The sequence below is a fragment of the Pantherophis guttatus genome, chromosome 5 (genome assembly GCF_059756535.1).
Source record: "Pantherophis guttatus breed Tessera chromosome 5, ASM5975653v1, whole genome shotgun sequence".
NCBI classification, from domain to species: domain Eukaryota; kingdom Metazoa; phylum Chordata; class Lepidosauria; order Squamata; family Colubridae; genus Pantherophis; species Pantherophis guttatus.
The window spans coordinates 97,837,115-97,859,523 of NC_142067.1; the positions used below are offsets into that span (position 1 = coordinate 97,837,115).

The window sequence follows — 22,409 nt, forward strand, 5'->3', positions numbered from 1 at the left end:
TATGCCACCCTTTTCCGGAGACTCAGGGCGGCTTACAATGCGTTAAGCAATAGCCTTCATACTTTTGTATATACCTGCTTAGTAGGGCTTTCGCGCCCCGCCCCCAAAGCGGTGTTCTTTTTTATTCAAAGTCACCTTATTGCCTCCACAATCCAGGTCCTCGTTTTACCTACCTCGAAAGGATGGAAGACTGAGTCAACCTTGAGCCTGGTGAGATTTGAACTTGCAGTAATTGCAGGCAGTTGGTGTTACTTAACAGTGCTTTTGTCTGCTGTGCCACCAAGGCTCTTCTACTGTGAAATTCAAAGTGGTTGTTACTTTTAAAGTTCATCATGACATACATAGGACCAGCTTACTTACAGGACCATCTCTACCCATTCTACCCTATCTGGCAAAAAGGCATGCTCTCGGTATTGGTTGGCTGGTGGGCCCAGAAGGAGAGCCTTTTCTAAAACCTTTGGAACATCATTCTCCTCTGAGATTTAGAGTATCCCATTCCTGCTGGCCTTTTGTAAGGCCTTAAAAAAAATGACTTTATGCCTGAACCTAAGCATGAGTTAGTCTTCTGATTGTGTGAATAATAATTTAGTTTATGCCTGCTGTTATGTATTTCTGTTTTTATTACTTTTTATATTTGTGTGTGTGTGTTATAAGCTGTCTATAGTCATGTAAGCTGAGATGTGCAGCTATATGAATAGAATGAATGAATAAATGAATAAAAACAGAACACTTGAGAAGAAAAAATGTGTTTGGCAAATATGGCCAGCCTTCGGTTTTAAACTGAATTTGAAAAGTGAATGGGGTGAGAAATGAAATGTGTGATGTAAGAATTTCACAAAGAATTGTAAAATTGCTGAAATCAGCCTTCTAAAACCATTATGTCGGGGGGAAAACCTCACTGACTTATAAAGTTGTTATTTTTAATTTGATTTATATGCCGCCCTTCTCCGGAGACTCAGGGCGGCTTACAATGCGTTAAGCAATAGCCTTCATACTTTTTGTATATTTATACAGTCATCTTATTGCCCCCACAAACTGGGTCCTCAATTTACCTACCTTAGAAAGGATGGAAGGCTGAGTCAACCTTGAGCCTGGTGAGATTTGAACTTACAGTAATTGCAGACAGTTGGTGTTAAACAATGCTTTCAGTCTGCTGAGCCACCAGGCCCAGTTATACAATTATACAATTTATATTCAACATTATACTGTAATGGTCAAAATGTGGTAAATAGCCAACTACAACTTGAGATCTTCATACCCAGAGTAAATGTGGTTTAATAGGACACAGTGGAAACCTGATTGAGATGACTCTTAAGACTGGAATATACAGTAATCCTCAACTTGTGGCTACAGTCGAGCCCAAAATTTCTGCTAAGTGAAATATTTAAGTGAGTTTTGCTCCATTTTAATACCTTTCTTGCTGCAGTTAAGTGAATGACTGCAGTTAGATAGGTTAGTAACCTGGTTGTTAAGTGAACCTGGCTTCCCCATTGTCAGAAGATTACAAAAGGTGATCACATGACCTTGAGACACAACAATGGTCATAAATTGGAACCAGTTGCCAAGCATCAGAATTTTGATTGCTTGAGTATGGGGATTGCTGCAAAGGTCATAACTGAAAAATAGTCATGTCACTTTTTTCAGTGCCGTTGTAACTTTGAACAGTCACTAAATGAACTGTTGTAAGTCGAGGACTACCTGCAACAGTACAGTACAGTACAGCGCAATACTTTGTTCAAAAGGAACAGTGGCCGTAGAAAGGGAGAACTTTTTCAATATGTTAAAAATAATTCATTCCTGCTCAGAAATCCAAATACATGAACTTGCCATTGTAGAGACTATTAGAATTAAATAAGTGAAGGAACAAATAAAAGTAATATTGTAGTGTCTACCATTGCCTGCTCAACTAAAGAGAAGATGAGTGAGAAACTTCCAAAAACAAATTTTAGATCTTTCAAGGATGCTTGAAAATGTAGTGATGAAAATTATAAGGAGAAAAATTGTACCAAGTATGTTCCTCCAAGATGTATTCCTGATTTAAGGAATGGAGCTTGAAAGCACAAAAAGGTTCAGCTATTCTTTACAAAAGTAATTAGTAAATCAGATTAAATTGAGAAAGTGGAAGCAGCAGGAATATTGGAGAAAAGTGATCTTGCAGTGCTACAGGTATTGACACTAAGGAAAAGTTGAATTTTAAAAATAGATAATACATTCAGAATTATAACCAATAGGAACCAATGGTAGGAAAAGATAATAAAGGAGCTCAGTGTGAATGAGAGTTTATAAAGATGATGATACTGATATACAATTGCAAGGAATTTCTATAAAAGAAAAAAAGGACATTAAATGAAGCCAGGGTACCTTGCTTAAAGATAAGCTTTCACAAAGATCTGAAAACAAGGACACATACAGAAAATGAAAAGAAAGCACAAAGAACAGGTTCCAGACAAACTTAACAAATAAAAAGTATACCATCAGGATATTCTGAAGAACAAGACAAAGTGGTGTAACTTAGGCTTCAGTATAATTATATTTATAAATATATTTAATATAATTATTTTCAAAAAGAGGAAAACTTGCACAGTTTTCACAAAAAATCTGAGATCAGAGTTGTCTGTTGTCAGATCAAGAGACAATTAGAACTGTCGCTCTCACTTAAAAGAGGATGATTTCTAGCCCATTAACACCTTGTGAATAGGAGGAGGAGGAATTGGAATCTTGATCTTATTGAAAATATAGTTTAGCATTTGATACATAGTCCAGGATTTTTCTCATAACGGCTTATCTATAGTAAATCTATATGAAGCTTGATCCTCTGTTTATTGCTTTGCAGTCCATATTATATCATGGCGGGCATCTAATATACCGTATTTTTCAGAGTATAAGACTCACTTCCCCCCCCCAAGAGCGTGGAAATGTTGGTGTGTCTTATACACCGAATACAGCCATTTTTGGTCTCCTGAAGCCCCGCTCCACTTGTCCCATTTTTGCAAAAAAACAGGGTGCACAGAGGGTTTGGGATGCCTGCAGAGTGTTCCTGGGGGCTGGGGAGGGCAAAAACGCCCTCATTTTTGCAAAAATGGAGTCATTTTTGCCCGCCCACAGGAGCACTCTGCAGGCCTCCCAAACCCTCTGCGCGCCCCGTTTTTCTCAAAAACGGGTGAAAAATGGGCCCATTTTTGTGAAAAACGGGGCTCGCAGAGGCCTGCAGAATGCTCCTAGGGGCCGGGAAGGGCAAAAACCTTTTTTTTCTTTCTTACCTCTTTGAAATTTTGGTGCATCTTATACACTGGTGTGTCTTATAGTCCGAATAATACGGTAGATCGAGATCAGCTGTTGATCTAAGGAAGCAATCCATGGTTGGTAATCCTAAAATAAATTGGGAGAATGCATTAGTCGTTATTGAATAAATGAGTTGTTATTTATAACTAATAATCTTGAATTCAAGATTATTAGTTATAAATGATCTTGCAAAGAAATTTGCATGAAAATAAAACTAGATGCTGTTGTTTAAATAAAAGTCTGAAGAATAGTTTTGCACCAAGTTTTCTGTCTAATTCTGAGAACCCACAGAAAGTCCGAGTCACAAATGCCAAACATGGGAAAAACTGCCACTAATTGCTGTCCCTGATTATGTGATCAAGGCAGTCCTCAGCATTTTGTTTTGTCTTCTTTTCCCACAGGGCCTGTTGCCTTCAGCCCTTTGACCATTAGATGGCAACAAAGATCTTGTGGTCACCCTGATTTCTGTTGGTCAGATATAGCTGCTACTTAGGTGTATTTGGGAATTTCAAACATTTGGGAAATAGGGTTGAGTAGTGGGCTATCGGGACACGGTGGCTCAGTGGCTAAGCCGCTGAGCTTGTCGATTAAAAGGTTGGCAGTTCAGCAGTTCGAATCTCTAGCATCGTGGAACTGAGTGAGCTCCCGTTACTTGTCTTAGCTTCTGCCAACCTAGCAGTGTGAAAGCACATAAAAAATGCAAGTAGAAAAATAGGGACTTTGGTGGGAAGGTAACAGTGCTCCGTGTGCCTTCGGCGTTTAGTCATGCCAGTCACATGACCACGGAGACATCTTTGGACAGCGCTGGCTCTTTGGCTTTGAAATGGAGATGAGCACCGCCCCTAGAACTGGAAACGACTAGCACGCATGTGCGGGGGAACCTTTACCTTTACCTTAGTGGGCTATCAATTGTATCCACACATTTTTTCCAAAGTGCTTATTGATCTGTCCAGCACTCATCATTTCAACAGCAAAGACTTAGAATGTTTTTATGCCTTGCTTGCCATCTAGCAGTCATTTGGATTTGTGAAGGCGCTAGATAAGTGTTTCTGAAATGTTGGAAGTTGAGAAGATGGTTTTGCTGTCGATGTGTAGATAGATAGTCCATCCTTCTCTTCTCTACAGTGCATAAAATACCTCTGCAAGCCATGATTCTGGTCTCCTTTGCTGCCAGAGCAAAGGGACTCTCTCTACTCTCCCAACCTCCTTCCCACCATCTATCCCTAACACAAACAGAAGGATCCCTACCTTATATAGCATAAAGGAAATCTTATTCTAGAGCAAAAGTGCAATGTCTATCTCTCAGTTGTTTTAAAATTGCACCATTCATTGGTTGAGGCAGCAAGCACTCTGCCAGTTATGCCAGTAATCAATCAATTATGTTATCTTTATGGAAAATGCACACAACATACAACATACAAAGAGCCTTGGTAGTACAGTGGTTTAATGCACCCTGTTATTAACACAGCTGCCTGCAATTTCTGCAGGTTCGAATCTTACCAGGCTCAAGGTTGACTCAGCCTTCCATCCTTTCTAAGGTAGGTTAAATGAGAACCCAGTTTGTGGGGGCAATAAGCTGACTTTGTATAAATATACAAAAGTATGAAGGCTATTGCTTAATGCACTGTAAGCTGCCCTGAGTCTCCGGAGAAGGGCGGCATATATATCAAATTTAAAAAAAAAGAAAAGAAAAGAAAAGAAAGTGGCTGCAGCAACTGGGAATTCCGGTCTCCTTCACAAATAAAACAGTATTGCAAACCATCAAAATAGCTGATCAGCCCAAAGAAGGGGATCATCTCACAGCAGACCTGAAGAACCAATAGGATCTGAACATATTGCTATCCCTAACCTTGTCCATCTCCTCCATGTGCACTAGCTTATCAACATGGGAAGTCTTTTGATGACATGAGAAATAACATAACATGAGAAATAACTCTTTCTTGATGGAACACTTAAAGAATTCTTTACACTGCCTTAGCCATGGGCTTATGATAAAATAGAGGTGACATTTTGAGGATATATCCTTGGAAAGTGAGTTAAGACTCTGGGTTTGTTGACTCGGAGGTTGGCAATTTGAGACCTGAGCACTGCGCAACAGGATTACTTGCCCCAGTTCCTGCTAACCTAGCAGTTTGAAAGCACACTAATGCAAATAGATAAATAGGTACCACTTCTGAGGGAAGGTAGCAGTGTTCCATGTGCTTCTGTGTATAGTCAAGCCACATGACCATGGAAGTGTCTTTGGGCAACGCTGGCTCCCTAGGCTACGAAAGATACTGAGATGAGCAGTATCCCTAGAGTCAGACACGACTGGACAAGGTAAACCTTTAGCTTTTTTTAAATATGTACATGGCCTCTATATTGACTGGCAAGAAATGTCATATAGTACAAGTGATTGTCAATAATGGTAAGTGGGGCAAAAATTTCCACCACTAAGCAATACAATTGTAAAGTGTGATGTCTCCTAATGTAATTTTAGGATGACGCATAATCCCAATCCTTCAGGAACTAAAATCAATTTCTCTCATATGTTTCCCTAAAGTGATACTTAGCAAATACAGCAACTTTACTTCTATATTTGCTTCATTAAAATCAATTTAATTTATATTGGAAAAGATATATTTAAAATTCTGCAGAGCAGAGAAATAAAATGGATATGTGTCCAGTACTATCCATAAAGTATCAGCTGAGTGGGCATATTTTCTAAATTGTTTAGCTTAGTCTATTGGATATAGCAGCCAAATTACATCCTCCAAGTTCTGGGGGCTTTCTTCACTTGTTTCTTTCCATGGAGACAACTTCGATAATCTGTTTATAGAATAATTAGACTGCTGAGAAGCTTTGTTAATATGAACACAGGACAAATAAAGAAGTGCATGAAGATGGCTCTTTGCCAAGCTTGAGCCATTACTGCTTTGCCAGTGCTTCTTCTGTTCTTTTGGCAGAGTGCTTGATTGAAATTACAGTTGTCTTACCCACTGATTATCTTGGTAAAAGAAAAACAAATCTGTCTAGCCATATCTTGCCATCTTCCACAAAAGCTGGAAGATAACTGCCTTTGAGAATCATTGTTTTGAGGAGGAAGTGTACTTGCTATGATGCACTAGGGTTTTAAGAGGGATGGAATAAATTGTTCAGCTTCTGAATCAGGATTTTTAAATGGCCTTTCTAGGTCTCAATCGTAAGTTGTAGAAAAAGATGCTCAAAAGTCCTCATCTGATGTTGTAAAGAAGCAATTAGCAGCTTCTGACACCAGTTCTACTGTTCATCTTTCCTTAAACCTTCTGTCTAGGTGCTTTGGTATAGCTACAGTAACTAATGCCCAACGCAGTAAAAAATGTATTCCAAAATGTCTGGAGGAGAACAAGTTAAAGAAAAGTGATACAAACAATTCTTGCATCAAGTATTTATTACTAAGATTGTGTGTTACAAATTGTCTGCCTTTAAACTTCTTTCAGAATAAATAATACCAGAATTCAGAAGAAATGCAGAATCTGTGCAAGAACTGTCCATTGCTTTTATAACTGCTCATTAAAGTAAATATGTGATTGAGCTGTTGAGGTGACATTTGGCATCCTGAGTATCTTGATTTTTAGCAGCAATAAAATCTTAAGTAAACCCATTATTGCCCTCTCATAGGCTTCTGTGCTCTAGAAGCAGTGCACAGAACAGTCTTCCTTGCTCTGCACTTATCAAACTCTCACAGGTACACTTTGCCTGATTATTAGTTATTTTCAGTAGAACCACATAAAAGAGTCGTGCCTTAGTGTTTGAGGCAGGCAGTTTGCAAAAATAAATGGTAACTTGCTTCACTGTGACATCTGTTCCAAACACAAAGTTTATTAGGAAAGAATAGCCCTTAATGAGAATTCATTTACAAGTCAGATGCCAAGTATTTTTCAAGCAATCATTAATCTTGCTACCATATTTATTTGTAGTATGCTTGTGTTAGAAAGTTGCTATTAAAAGTAGTAAAATATACTACTAGTAGTACTAGTTTCTGCTACTAGTTTCCTATAATGTCAAGTCCATGAATACTTAATATTTAATATCAAAATACATATTTTCATATGAACAATATGAACTGGATTATTTTATATGAAGATTTGTTGAATCATACAGAGGTTCATGCAGTTTAGCTTCAGAAAAACTTTTCAGATTAATTTCTTAATGAGGATTTGCTACAGGACACTGAGTAAGTGTTTAAAGCTGATAACAAGCAAAGGAAGCATTGCTAGATGACAAGTTTTTTTCAACAAAGCTAATTTTTTACTCCTACATGTTATGCGGCACTTTTTTAAAAGTAGTTGTGTTTATGGTGGCCTTTCTCAGATATTAAGGCAGTGTTTCTCAACCTTGGAAGCTTGAAGATGGGTGGACTTCAACTCCCAGAATCCCCCAGGCAGTGCTGCTGGCCGGGGGATTCTGGGAGTTGAAGTCCACCCATCTTCAAGCTACCAAGGTTGAGAAACACTATTAAGGCCTTCCAGATCTATCTGCCCATTTGTTTGTTTAAATTTATTGGCTACCCATTTCCAATGGACAATGTTTCTGCTTGATGATGTTACATTAATTAATTCAAAATACTATTGTTTTAATATTTATTATATGTAACAACAAGGAACCAGGGATGGAGAAAAAATGTTAAATCATTTTTGTCTTGAGCAAGTCCAAATCAGCCAGTTACTGGAGTGTCTTTTAAATTTGTTGATTTTGCAACACTCAGTGTAGTTGATTTTTATTAACAAAAATATTTTCACCCAACCTTGTCCACAAAAATAAAATAATTTGCTAGTATTCTCATCTACACATTTATATGGGGAAGGTACAAACAGATTTTCTTCTGAATTTATTATTTTATGAGGTGTGATAGTGATGGAAGATAACTATTTGTTTAGTGATTGTTTGAAGCTACAAAAACACTGAAAAATGACTTACAACCGGTCCACCAATGCAGCATCCCCATGGTCACATGGTCAAAATTCAGGAAATTGGCATGTCTTTGACTTACTACCACCATTGAGCTCAAATTTTCCATTGTTAAGCAAGGCAGTTGTTAGATGAATTTTGCCCTACATATACTTTGTGTTGTGACTCCGACCCCCGAGCCCGTCTCATCGGAGGGAGAAGACTCCGAAGGTGAAGGAGAGGAGTTGGCCAGACCTCCCTCTCCAGGACCATCCTCTCTGGCAATGCCTCAGGTGTCTCCCGAAGGAGAAGAGATTGGCCAGGAGCCAGGTATCTCCGAGCAGTCGCAGTCGGACAGTGACGGAGATAAGTCTTGGCTGGATCCATGCCAGTGGTGGAGAGACAAGCGCATGCAGCAGAAAAGGAGGCATGCCAGAGATCAAGCTGAGTCACTGGACCGCACTCCACAGGGGATAAAAGGGGGTGTGGTGGCCATTCAGGCTCTGTGACGGACAAAACTAAACAACTAGCGAGTCACATTGTATCTCTGAAACTACGTTATCTGCCTGCCCTGGATTTAATACGGACTGGACTTGACAATTCTGTGGCTTTGTGTATTTGTTTTGGTTTATCTGATGGAGGAGGAACACCTCCCTCTGTGAGTAAAGTTCTTGGCAAGCAGCTACTGGGTTGCTGCCAATCCTGTTATCGAAGGAATTTATTGTCTGCAAGTTTTATTTAACTCCTGGCTGACTGTTTGTGTGCGTGTGTGAGACAGGGACAGAACACTTTGTGATATATTGATTGTTATTAATACAATAAAAAGCATTGCTCATGTGTGGATTTGGGTATTTGTTTATTTGATTTACAAGCTCCCCAAGTCAATTAAAGTAAAATTTCTTCGTCCTAGACTGTGTGTCGGCAACCCATGGCTCTGGAGCTGCATGTGGCTCTTTCAGCCCTCTGCTGCAGCTCCCAACACTGCTACTGCCGCCTCCAGGGCCTGCACGCCATGCGCAGCATGTGGAAAGCGCACTTCACAATGGGAGAGACGGGGTCGTCTCCTCCCCCTGGATCCCATTACGACATGGAGCCACAATGTGATCCTCCCCACTCGCCCCTGGCAACAGCAGCAGCGTTGGCTGCGGTGCAGCATGGGGCGGGCCAGTGTCTTGGGGTGGAGAGCAGGTTGCGCATCCAGCACCAACCAATGCCCGCCATTTCCTGCTGCAGTCGGGCAGTCAGAGAGAGAGAGATTCAGCTTGATTTGGCTCTGCCAGCTCCCCTCTCTCTGCCTTTGCCCAGTTTTGCAAGGACACTGCCTTGGTGATGGCGGGGGGAATCATCCCGTACTTAGCTTGCCAAGCATCTTGCAGGATGCGTATGTGTGCCTGTGTGAGTGTGCTGCTGCTTGGAATGATGCTTCTCTGAAGTGCGTGCAGTGATCTAAGGCAGCAACCTTGTGGCTATGATGTAGTCACTCCTGACAGTCACTCCTTTTGCAACACAAGGTTTATTTTTGTATCTTTCCAGAGACAGAGAATGTGGCCGAATTTCCTTACAGTTATTCCCTTGGTGTGTGGGGTGGGGAGGGGGGGGAGAGAGGGGGGGGGAAGAGAGAAGGAAAGAGAAAGAGGGGAGACGGAGAAAAAGAGAGAGAGCAAGAAAGGGGGGGAGGGAAGGAGAAAGATGAGACAGAGACAGAGACAGTCATGTGACCAGGTGGGAGTGAGTGACATCGAGTTGGTCACGCCCACCCAGATTTTGTGGCTCCCGGTGTTTTCTGTGGGAAACGGGTCCAAAGGACTCTTTGAGTGTTTAAGGTTGCAGACCCCCTAGTCTAGATCTTGGGTGGACAACATAGAGCTTCCAAAACACGTTTTGTGGCTGTTGGAAGTTCCTGTGTCCCCAATGACAGGAGAAAAAAAGGTAACCTTGTTGGGTCGCAAAAATCTGGATAACTATTAAATAGCAACGAGCAAAGATTTTCTGCATCTCTTTTAGGCCATGTAGTGACTATCTAGAATTTGCACTCTAGATATGGTAACACTAAGTTATCTGATTTTCAGATAAATGAAGATAAAAGACAAAACATGTAGTTTAAAAAAGACATGAAGCTTAAAAATAAATCTCTTCAAAACTTTATTTCCCTCAACCATCCAAAATATTACTTGTGATCCTTTGTCTCCACAAGGGCTGTCTGTGATTGAACTGTAACATATTTTCCTTATATGTAGGTAGAGCACAGTGGTATGCATGTGTGTGTGCACAATGTACTTATTTATTTTATTTATTTTTTCGTCATCAAATCAGAGTGATATATAAAGACTCAGATAAAGTCTCATACAGATACTAACGAAGCCAAGGCTTGTTTAACTTCAGCACAATTATTGTATCATGTATCTTCAGATGTTAATGATTGCTTCTGTTTTTAAAAGCTTCCTTGTGCTTTTTCCTCTTAGATGGTAAGGCTAATCTGCATTAGCACTTCAGCATCGCAGAAGACAAGTAGTGCTCCTTCAGGACCTAAACAATATACAGAATCTTTTATTAAAAAACAGATTGAAGAGTTCAACATAGGAAAGAGACATTTAGCTAACATGATGGGAGAAGATCCAGAAAGTTTTACCCAAGAGGATATTGATGTAAGTATGGTTGCGCAGTTGGAGAAGTAATTTACTGCAGAGCTTCAGAATTGAAAGCTCTTTGCTTCAGCATGAGTCCCTCAGCTCTCTGTGAATTTTAATCGAACTGTCAGCATACCAGAGAATACTACTGTACATAGAAAACATTACAGCGATGGCTTTGAATAGAGATTCTACCCCTACTACTGTGCAAGGTCAGGCTTCACAGGGTAGAACTCTATATTCTATCTTGCAAAAGCACAGCGGGTTCTTTTTAAAACTACTAATGGATAATCCCCTTGATCTGAGTTCGTTAAGAACCACTGTTGGGCTTTATATAGCATTTCGAAGCATTTATCTATAATTTGACCTGCTAGGTATATTTATGCTGGGGGGGGTTCACGTATGATACTATAACAGCCAGCAACTCAAGTGACCTTTTCCTAAGACCAATGTTTTGGGCAGCAGCTATTGCACCCTGCTTTAGAGGTTGATCCATGGGAATTTATTTACGAGAAAATATGCCTAAAACTAGACTTCTGTTTCACTTTAATTTCTTATTTCATTAAGTATTGGGTAGTGAGCCAAAAGCCTGTAAATTTATTTTTAGTATTACTTGTGCTAGATTATCTGTTTTATAACATTTTGTGGAAATTTTAAATAAAACTACCAAATTTAACACTACTTCTCTTCTAACCTAATTCTCCCTCATTCCTTTTTTAATGATTTTTATACTTGACCATCAGACTAAGGCAGAGGTCAATTGGCTTGATGATAATTTAACTTCCACATGCTTCTAAAGATAGAATGGTGGGACAAATAAGAAAGAAATATTATCATTGTACCCTGTCTCTTAGCACTGGAAAATATCTAACTGATTACTATTGAAAATTGAATACTATGCTGGTATTCTTTTCTTTTTTAGCAAGACAATTCTTATATTTTACTTTCATTTTTTTTTAAAAAAATATGTTTTTTAATTCTCCTGTTGTTGTATTTTCTTTCTTTTTTTAAATGACTGCTGAAAGATTCATGCATGTTGTTTAGTAGGAAGTGTACAATTCTTATATCTGGAACTGAATTCTCTTATGGGACTTAAACAAAAGGAGATATTTTCTACTCAGATCATTTTACAGTTTATTAGCAGTGTGGCTCAAGTTTTGACCTTTCTGCTAAGTATACCAGCATGAAGCCATATTTATATAGGATTCCATTGTTCTCAGGGTGATTGTACTGAGCATATGCTTACAGGGCCATGCAGCATTTAAACCCTTCTAATGAGTAGCCAATTATTTAGGCTTGAATATATATGTGTTGTTTAATTTATTAAGGGTAAAAATCATTTTGTTGGGCATGTTTAGAATGTTTCAGGAGCTCCAATTTCCTCTTGAATCAAAGCAACATGTCAGAAATATATAATATATTCCTGATTTTTATTATTTATTTTTCACAAAGCTCAGTTTTTCATAGTTAAAATACAGTTCCAAAGTTTACCCTTTCAGCTTCACAGTTCTTCCTGAGAAGAAAGTAATAATAAGATGGAAGATATGTTCATCAGAAGAAGGATAAAGCAAGTCTGGACATTCAGTAGGCATGAACAGTTATTCAGATTTATTTCAAGGCTTGTGAGGAAGAGGAGGAAAAGTAAAAATCAAGCTCCATTCAGCATGTGAAGAAAATTCTTAGGAGTTTTGTTAGCATAATCTAGTGATTGCAAATAATGAATTGACTGCTGGAGTTAGCAAAGTCAAAGCAGGACTGAAATGTTATTTTATCAAACAAAAAATATAAATATTGAGAAAATGAAATTTAAAATGTTTTTCTTGCTCATTTTTCATGTTCATTGGAATTTAACTATCCATACTTCAATTCTTGCGTTTCTCTTGCAGAAACTTTTCTGCTTCTATGTCACCCAAGTCCTTCTTATTAATATCTTTGTTTTTTATATAGCATTTGAGTAGAGATGCTGAAAGGAAATGTCTGGCACCTTGACCAGTTTCTTAACCTATTGTGTTAATGAATACTGATTTGGCCCAGAAATTAGGGACCTGGTAAAGAGAGGGAAATTTTAAAAACAAAACAACCAGTTAAAGTTTGTTTATGCAGTACAATGACAATATATACCCATCTCCCTGCTGTTTTCTCCATCATTGATTAACTGAAGTCTTCAATGTGGTCAATGAAGAAGCATCTAAAGCAGGGATGTCAAACTGGCGGCACGTGGGCCAGATGTGTCACACGCAGAATACGCCCACCCCAGCTCCGTGAAGGCAAAAAACGTCACAATATGTCACGTGATGCCATGCGTTTGACACCCATGATCTAAAGGAATACAGAAGTATGGAAAAATGGAGCATGTTTGGTTGCCCACATTTTCTTTGCAAGTAGCGCCTTTCCACCTAACTGCTTTTTTATATATTGGCTTACTAGTACTCATATGACAGCACAGCTTGCTCCCAAACAATCTGTATCATGTTTTTCTTGGGACTCAGCAGAAATGAAGGAAAATATGACCATTTTTAACAGACAAGAAAGCAGCATCTTGAGCAGCAAAAATCATTTCAAATCTAGACAAAAGCAAATAGCCCCCAGAAGTGGGGAGACAGAAGGAGTAAAATCTAGTAAAGTCATAGCATAATTTACCACAACTCTTCTAGGATATCATTGTTTCCTCAATAAAATGGGTGTATATTCTGAAAATTGTACTCATCTTATTTGAAATGAACTCATTTTTTCCTTTTAAAACAATGTCAATAAAGAATAAGATATTATTTAATAAGTTTGTACTTATTAATAGCTGCTTCTAGTCCATATCCAGACTGAAGCATGCATGTTTTGTATGGAGACAGACCAAAGCATGCATGTTCTAGATAGAAGTGTTTGACGGGGACAGTGGGCAAAAACTAAGCACATCAGTAGTGGCATTGGCAACCAGTGGGATGTAGGGAAATGAAGACTCTGGAAACATTAATGGTCAGATTGATATGTGGAAGAGTTGTACTGGGCTTTCTCTCTCTGTATTACCTCACTGGATTATGTTTTGGTCAAAACCTGAAAGAACTAAAACTTTCCAGTTAGGTTTTGCCAAATCCTCCTGAGAATTATTTGCAAAAACTTCGAAAGAGAGTACATTTCAACTTTGCAACAAAACGCAGTTTCTGGAGTTTTTTTGCACAGTGCTGTTACTTAGCAAAGCATAGTGTCTATAATGAATGTTCAATTTGCTCTTATAATAAATATCAGGTGTTGTAAATACTTAGTTTGTGTAACTGCCTGCTATACATAATTAAATTTCTGTTACAAAATATAAAAGCCTCTTAATACTATGGGCAGAATTATCAGGGTTTACGCTTGGAATGGCAATAATTCCTTCTGATTAGCGTTTAGGCATCTCCTGTTGTCTGCTGTTAATCAGTGCATGCAGTGCATTTCCAAAGTAGACATCCTATGGTTCTTTTCTTTCTGGCATTTTGGATACATGTTTTGAAACAAGTCCTATAAAGAAATACGTTGACAGCATTGTCATTGCTTTCACAGGTGGTTTTTGCTCAGAACAGTATTTTACTAGAGGCTTTATTTTTTAGAAATAAGAAAGCTAAGCTATAAATTACACCATGAGTCTTGGTGGTGGTGGGAGCCCAGTAAATTGATATATAACTGTACAGAAGCCTACCAATTGCTTTTTAATTGGTATTATAGACCGTGCTCTGAAATCAGGATGTTTTATTCTCCTATGTGTGAATATGCAGTATGAAGTTTCTCTAATTGATTCGCTTTGCCCATTCCATTTGATGTATCATTTTTCACAATATTTCATAATTTGTGCTCATTTCTAATGAACAGAGTCGTTAGGACAGGCATGTCTAAGTACAACTGACAGCTAACATTAGGTGCCAGATGCAGTTTATAAAGCTATGTAGAAATCTAGAGAACAGTTTAAATAAATTAGCACCTGTACATTAGTCTCACTTGCTGGTAATTTATAAGCGAATCAGTAGAGATGACATTTAGGTAAGTCATTGATCAAGTTAACAGCTGCATACCCGCTGCCCAGCTGGGATACCTAATTAATAGAGATTGCAGTCCTGACCTAGTGCTTTTCCCTGACTTGAGAACATAATCTTTTTATTTTGTGATTTAACTTTTAACATAAGGAATAAAGAATCTGCCTCGTTTTTGAATAGTCAAATCCTTTAACATTAAGCAAATAAAAAGAAATCTGAAACAATCATAATTTCTAATGGAAATAATGCTTGATTAAATATTGCAGAACTATGTACAACTTGATACAACTTTTTTGATTTGCTTTGCTCATTCCATTTGATGTATCATTTTTCACAATATTTCATAAGTATTGAGCATTGCTTCTGATGATATTGTAAGTGTGCCCATGTACTTTCTTGGCAACAATATAAAAATGGTTTGTGGTCTTATTTCAGGATGTTTTTTTCATCTGGGTAATCTAATCTGTAGCCCTGGGATTTCTTGAGGGTGGTCTCCGATCAAAATACTAACTAGGTCTAACTTTATGTAGCTTTTCAAAACCAGCCAAGCTTGGCTATGTGCTGCCACCACTTGGATACTGAATTACTGTGAGATTGTGAAGGACCTTAGTGGGTTAAGGGAAGATCAAACATATTGATTGTTAAAGGAAAAATAGGACATTTGTCTACTGTTCCAGTGTAAAAGAAAAGTTTTAAGAAACTACTTCATTCACAATGCTTTCTTCAAGTAGTAGAGAAAGTATGATTTTTTTCTCTTTTTTTAATGGCAAGATAACTTTTTTGCAAAAGGAATACAAAACAGTAATTATCATTTATGTTGAAAGTGTCTTTTCTTGTATGTCTTTTCTTATTCTTCACAGTACTGTATACAGTACAGGAATACTATAAAATGTTGATATGTATTTAAAAACACTTTTAATGTTATCTTTTGAAAATATTAATTTTATCTTCACAAAACTGTGTATGATAGTAAAATAATGCATTTAATAATTCCTGGGACAACACAAACATAATATTTCAAATGCTTAAATGTCCTAATACAGTCTGAATGATAATTTGTTTTTTGGCATTAAAATACCATGATTGATAAAATAAAAATTATAAAGCTCATCTAAACTATATTGTCTGATGTAGAATAGTTTGTGTTTGAAGAGGAATTATGTATAATTATTTTGAAACAAAATATCTGTTTTTTCCTCCTATGAAGCTATTACAAATCCTGCTTACGCTAATTTTCTGTGAAATTCTTTTGAACTGTCAGATTACAACAGAATTTACTTTAAAAACATTGTTATGGTCTCAGTTATATTTCTCTTAATAGGTGGGCCACAATGAATATTTAATTACTGGTATATATAATACAGTATTGATTTTGAATATATGAACTCTTACTTTATTGTCTCCTTTTCTCTCAATAGTTTTTTTTTTTTATTTGATTTATATGCCGCCCTTCTCCGGAGACTCAGGGCAGTTTACAATGCGTTAAGCAATAGCCTTCATACTTTTGTATATTTATACAAAGTCAGCTTATTGCCCCCACAAACTGGGTCCTCAATTTACCTACCTTAGAAAGGATGGAAGTCTGAGTCAACCTTGAGCCTGGTGAGATTTGAACTTACAGTAATTGCAGACAGCTGGTGTTAATCACAATGCTATCAGTCTGCTGAGCCACCAGGCTCAGTTTAATCCAACGATGCATCCATTCCTAGTTTTTATTTTGAAATTGAGATGAAGGAGTCACTTTTTTTGGACTAAGAGTTATGGTATTAATTTTTCAATTTTTAAAAAAATACTGGTTTGAAGGCAGCTAATGTAATACAGTTGATGAGTTATTGTAGGAATGGACAAAATTAAAATTACTTAGGAAATTATGGTTTGAGCTCCATGGCAAGTAAAGAAAAAATAAAAGATTTTAAATAAATATGTGCACAGGCAATAGCAGAAATTTTCATTACAAAATGTACTGTTCTTATCATAATAGTAGCACAATTATAAAGTTGGCTGGGCTGTAATAAGATTTCTTAAACTGCCTTTGTACTATTACTTCACTTATGGTCAATTGACTATGGCAGAATCAGACATTTTTCTGCAGGTAAAATTTCTATACAGCGGATCTCAAGTGCTGTTAGATTAGATGAAAAAGAGCCTTTTGCATTTATTATGCAATATCTCAAAAGTATTATTTAAAGTCAGAGCTTGCCAACCCATTTTCCTTTTGTGAGTCTAACAGGAGATTTTTGGAAGCTCTTAGCCAAGTGATACTTGCTTAGTAGATATCCATTTTAATCATTGGACTTTAATTTTCAGGAGATGAACAAGGTGATTGTTCCCTGATAGGGACATTATAGTAAAAAGTGACATGACCTGCAAAAATCTTAATTAATGGTGTACTGGTCATTGCCTTAGGCTTGTTTTCTATGTCTTTAGCATATATGCAGATATTGGGCTATTCTGCTTTAATTATAGCAGTGTTGCAGTCAGGATTTTTTGCTTTCATAGCTGAGATTATTTGAATTATCAAACAGAAGCAAATATAGAGAAAACTACTTATGTATACACAGTTGGTCCCAATATTCCATAATATATTCTTTTGACATGTTGCTTTATGTGGTGTTTAATATCCGTTGGCTCACTATGGGTTTTTCTATTGTCATTATAATTAATCCCCATTTGTTCACAAATGGATGTTCACCTATTTTGTGTATGTACAATATCCCCATTGACTAACAAATGGGAATTCATCAAGCCACTAAGAGAATCAAAATACCCTTCTATAAAATCAAGCTAATCCTTTTTGTTTGCTGCTGAGTTCTCAGAATCCCTGTTTGGAATGCCAATAAGATATTAATAAAGTAATAGGTGAGATCTTTATACACTCCACACATATTAAGTAGGTTGACAGTGCTGACAAACCAGTCTGTGTCCACAGAAAATACCATTGATAAGAAATATCCTTGAGTTAATATAATTATAATGCAACACAGTTCTTCAGAAAAGAAAATATTAACTGCTTGCTTGAGTCTATTTCTTATCACTGTGGATATTTTTTTTTGCATTACTATTTCTTGACACAATAGTTTAACATTCATTCTCATAATGAATTATACATGATTGTATATGACTGCACTATGTGGGTATCACGGCATTGCAATAAAAACATTTCAAAATAATTAACAGGTGTAACAAATGATCATTCAAGCACATCATGCCTCCTTAATACAAGATTCTAAAAATACACAGCCTTCCTCACAGCCTTTCATGTACTAGGCTCACAAGGAGCACGTAGCCACCCTAGGTTTTCATTTATTATATCCTTGGGAGCAACTAAACATTTCTTCATTGTTGCAAACATTTGTGGGATAAACTTCTTAGTAAATTTAGTCCCACCGCCACCCTGAATAAAACTTGTGCCTCAGAACTCTTTTCTTATTTGGTTCCATTACTTAGCACCATTCCTATTACCCATCTCTGTTGACATAATAACTTTGGGTAACAAGCTTGCTGCTCAGAATCCTCTAATTAGAATTTGCAAAGCAACAGATTTTATTAACTGTACAATGTTGAAATAAAATTAAATCAGCCTTCTTATAAGCCTTCACTTAAAATAAGTGAATTATTTTCTTTTATCTTAGGAAAAACTAAGACTACTTTTAAGTCACAATTCAATTGCCTATTGAGACAGAGCAGTTTATATATTCTTGTTTTAAATCAGGGGTGTCAAACTCCCAGCCCACGCCCAGATGCGTTACATGCTGGCCACACCCATGCCTCGTTTAGCGAAAGGGAAAAAAGCCCCAATATGTCAGGTGACACCACCATGATGACATGAGTTCGACACCCCTGTTTTAAATATTTTTTTTCTTCCTGAATAAAACAGTTCTCCATTTTGTCAACTAACTTCCTTAGAATCCCTTCAGGTAATCGTTAGAAGGTTACAGTATATTTTTCTGCCTATATAGTGGAACAAACAAGCTTCATACAGGAGTGCAATAAAAGCTTAGAATTTGAAATAATTCAAATTCATGGCTGTTTGAATTCCAAAATTTTGCATTCCAGTAGTTACAAGCTTGTAGCTTGTAGCAGTTCTCTACCCATTATTCAATTCTTCAAGTACTTCTGTGGTTCAGAGAATCTACATTTCTAGTCTGTTGATTGACAGTACATTGCCTGAATTTTCACACAGAATTAGTTGTAACAGTGAAAAATGACCAGAATCCAAAGAATTGTAAAGTGCTACTATTTTATAGATCAGTGATGGCGAACCTATGGCACATGTGCCACAGGGGGCACGCAGAGCCCTTTCTGCGGGCACGCCAGCCGTCACCTCAGCCCAGCTCCACCGCACATGTGCGCACCTCTCATCGGCCAGCTGGTCTTCGGGTCTCTGCCGCGCATGCACGGGGGCAGGGCCTTCCCTGATCTCTGCAGGTTCCACCCTCTGCAGATGCATCTCCGTGGCAGGAAAACAGGAGAAAGCTAGGACGCAATGGGAGAAACTGCAAAGATCAGAGGAGGCACGGAAGGCAAGAGGCACTCAGTTGGGGGGAGAAACTTTGGAGATTGTGGAAGGCAGGAATGCAGGAGAAAGCTAGGACGTGATCTCCACAGTTTCTCCCTCATCGAGTCCTAGCTGCCTCCTGCTTTCCGTGTCTTCTCCAATCTTTGCAGTTTCTACCCCCCATCGAGTCCTAGCTACCTCCTCCCCCCCCACCCTATTTTGGGCCTGAAAAGCCTCCTGCACCAACTTGGATGCCAAAACGGCCTAGGGTGCATGCGCAGGGGGGCGCATGCGCAGGGAACATGCATGCATGTGCAGGGCACGTACGCAGAGGGCACTCACATTGCATTTTGGGGGTTGTGGCACATGCACGTGCATTCATCTGTGTGTGTGCGTGCCTTGGGCACGTGGCACCAAAAAGGTTAACCATCACTGTTACAGACAAATGGAAGCTATCAGTCAAAAGAGCTTGAAATTGTCTTGAATGGATTCAACTTTCCTGCTTCTCTTGCATTAACATTAACTCAGTTTTTAAAAATCAAGCTTTATCAATAATGCCATTATTTTAATAGGAGAAAAGTGGAGCTAAAATTTATGCCTGTCTAGAGAATGATGACGGCAACGATCAGCAAACTTTATATATAGTCCCTGTTATTTTAGCTGCATGGAAATAAAACTCCTGAAATTTCACAGAAATCTTTATCAGTGCTAATGATCATGTTTATTTTCCCTGAAAGACAAACAAAACAAAATAAGCTAATCTGAAATTTTCTTATCCGTTTTCAAAAGGGAATTTATTTCCTTCTCTTCATTCCAGAACATCCTGGGGAACTCAACTATATATGTTCCTTTATTAGAAGGACAGTACATGAATTAATTCTGATATTTAGTATTACCAGGTATTACTAACAAGCAAATTATATAAGAACTTAAAAATAGAATTCTGAAGTTATGAGCCAATGGTAGATAACTTTGTGGTTAATACTAGATTGATTAGATTTCTTAATACTGAACGATTTTTTCACTCTTAAATTAACTCTTGCTTTTGGAATGTGAATGAAGTGAATATGCATTTGAATATCTGCTTTAAAGGTCTCCTTCCTTCATTCTGAAGTTATGTTAATACCCACACCCCTTTTTTCTTTTTTGCATCTACTATCACTTAATGGACTTACACTTTCAGTTCCATTATCTACTAATTGAAATAATAATTATATGATATCAAAAGCCAATATTCTAATAGGAAGTTATGATTATCATTATATTTTTTAAAAGTCTAATTTCACTTTTGTTTACAGAAAGCAATTGCCTATTTATTTCCTTCTGGTCTATTTGATAAAAGGGCCAGGCCTTTGATGAAGGTAAGAACATTATGCAATGCTACCAAAATCAGAATATAATTATCTCAGTACAGTAATAATTATATTAATAAACTATTTTTTCTCTACTTTAAATAGCACCCTGAGAAAGTGTTTCCAAAGACAAGTGGTAAGTGGAGATTTGCATATGCTTTGTATATAGGGTAGGTTCCAAAGCATTAATATATGTCCCATCCAATGTCTGGTCCGTCAACTTAAATTCTTGGTTTTTCTTGTTCTGTTATCCAAGCACATAATCAGATGCTTTGCAAAGTCTCTAGTTGTGTTTTACTTGGGATAAGAGTATTGTATATGGAAAACAATCCTATGATCATTCACATATATTGTATGATTGTTTAGATTTAAAAAATTGATTGAGAGGATTATGGAAATACTGTAGTTAATGTTATCTCTTTCAGATACAAAAGGCACTAAAGGTGTCCTCTGTGGGGTGGGGGGAATTGTATATTCGCTTAGAGTTGTATAGTTACTGCTGTTTATGTTATATTTCTTCAGTTATTCAATGGGATGAAGATGGTCGTCCATTTAATTTTCTTTTTTATACTGGCAAGCAGTCATACTATTCTTTAATGCATGTAAGTGATTTAATTTTTTTTTCTCTTGAAAATACAATGTACACATTTAAATTGCAATATTCTTTTGAGAAAAACTAATTACCAAATAAGGAATTAATAGCTTATTCTCCAATAAGCTAACCACCCAATGATGGTTTGGTTCCATCAGTATTAAATAGATCTAACTATTAAAAAATTATTTACTTTGTTCATCAATATACCACACATTTCCAGTCATAGGCCAGTCTTCAGTGGTTATAATTCTATTTAAAATATATAGTATTTTTCAACTGAAAGCATTATAAAAATATATTTATGAAATTCTTACAATACTTTAACATTTAAACATTAATTCAGATACTAGCTTGAGATTTAGGCACACTACAAATCTGCTTATTACTTCTGTGATGGTTTGCAGTCAATCTGCTATATAAATGAAAAGTGGTGGACTTCACCATAGTTGAGGCTGCTCTGTTTAAAATAAGATGTCTAGCAAAGAATGACAAGGTGAAAACTAAAAATATGAGAAGTGGGTTGAAAGAAAGTTGAAGGAGTAACCAGGGAACAAGAAGGAAGACAGCCAAAGTGCTTCTCATAGTTCTTGACCTACAACCTACAAAGTTAGTGATTGTTCCAAATGACTGTACTGAATAAATTGTGGTTACAACCAATCCTTTTAGTTCAGGTCATCCCATCTGTCACATGAGCACAATCTGTGTGCCCTGCAACCTGTTTTCAGTTATGGCCAATTACTAAGTACCCTGCAATCATGTGATTTCTATTTGCAACCTTTTGTGTTGGCTTTCCCAGAAAGTCAGCGGAGAAAATCACAAGTTCCTGGACTAAGTTTCCCCCAACTGTGCATCTTCCCCAGCCACTCTGCTTGCACTATGTCAGCCATTGTGCATCCTCCCTGATCCATGTGATACCTTCTTGCATCCCCTTGCACCCTTTTCAACCCACGCAGCACCTCTCATGCAGCCCCTTGCATCCTCCCCAACCCGTTCCTGACTGCCCACTCATTCTCCTCGTCCTTTTCCAACCTGCAGTGCACCTCTCACACAAACCGTGTGCCCCTCCGACTTGCACTGTGTTTCTCACATCTCATATCTCCCCAATCTACAAGGTGCCTATAGCATACCCCTTTGCTCCTTCCCGAA

The 22,409-nt window shown here is 37.6% G+C and overlaps 1 protein-coding gene across 1 annotated transcript in view; it reads left to right on the forward strand.

Moving 5' to 3' along the window:
• Window positions 1–22,409, forward strand: part of MRPS9 (mitochondrial ribosomal protein S9) — a 41,072-nt gene that overhangs the window by 1,117 nt on the left and 17,546 nt on the right. The window contains exons 2-5 of the mRNA XM_034419741.3: window positions 10,653–10,835; window positions 20,615–20,677; window positions 20,774–20,804; window positions 21,191–21,270. Of these exons, the coding sequence (XP_034275632.2) occupies window positions 10,653–10,835; window positions 20,615–20,677; window positions 20,774–20,804; window positions 21,191–21,270 (357 nt within the window). The remainder of the gene's footprint in view (window positions 1–10,652; window positions 10,836–20,614; window positions 20,678–20,773; window positions 20,805–21,190; window positions 21,271–22,409) is intronic.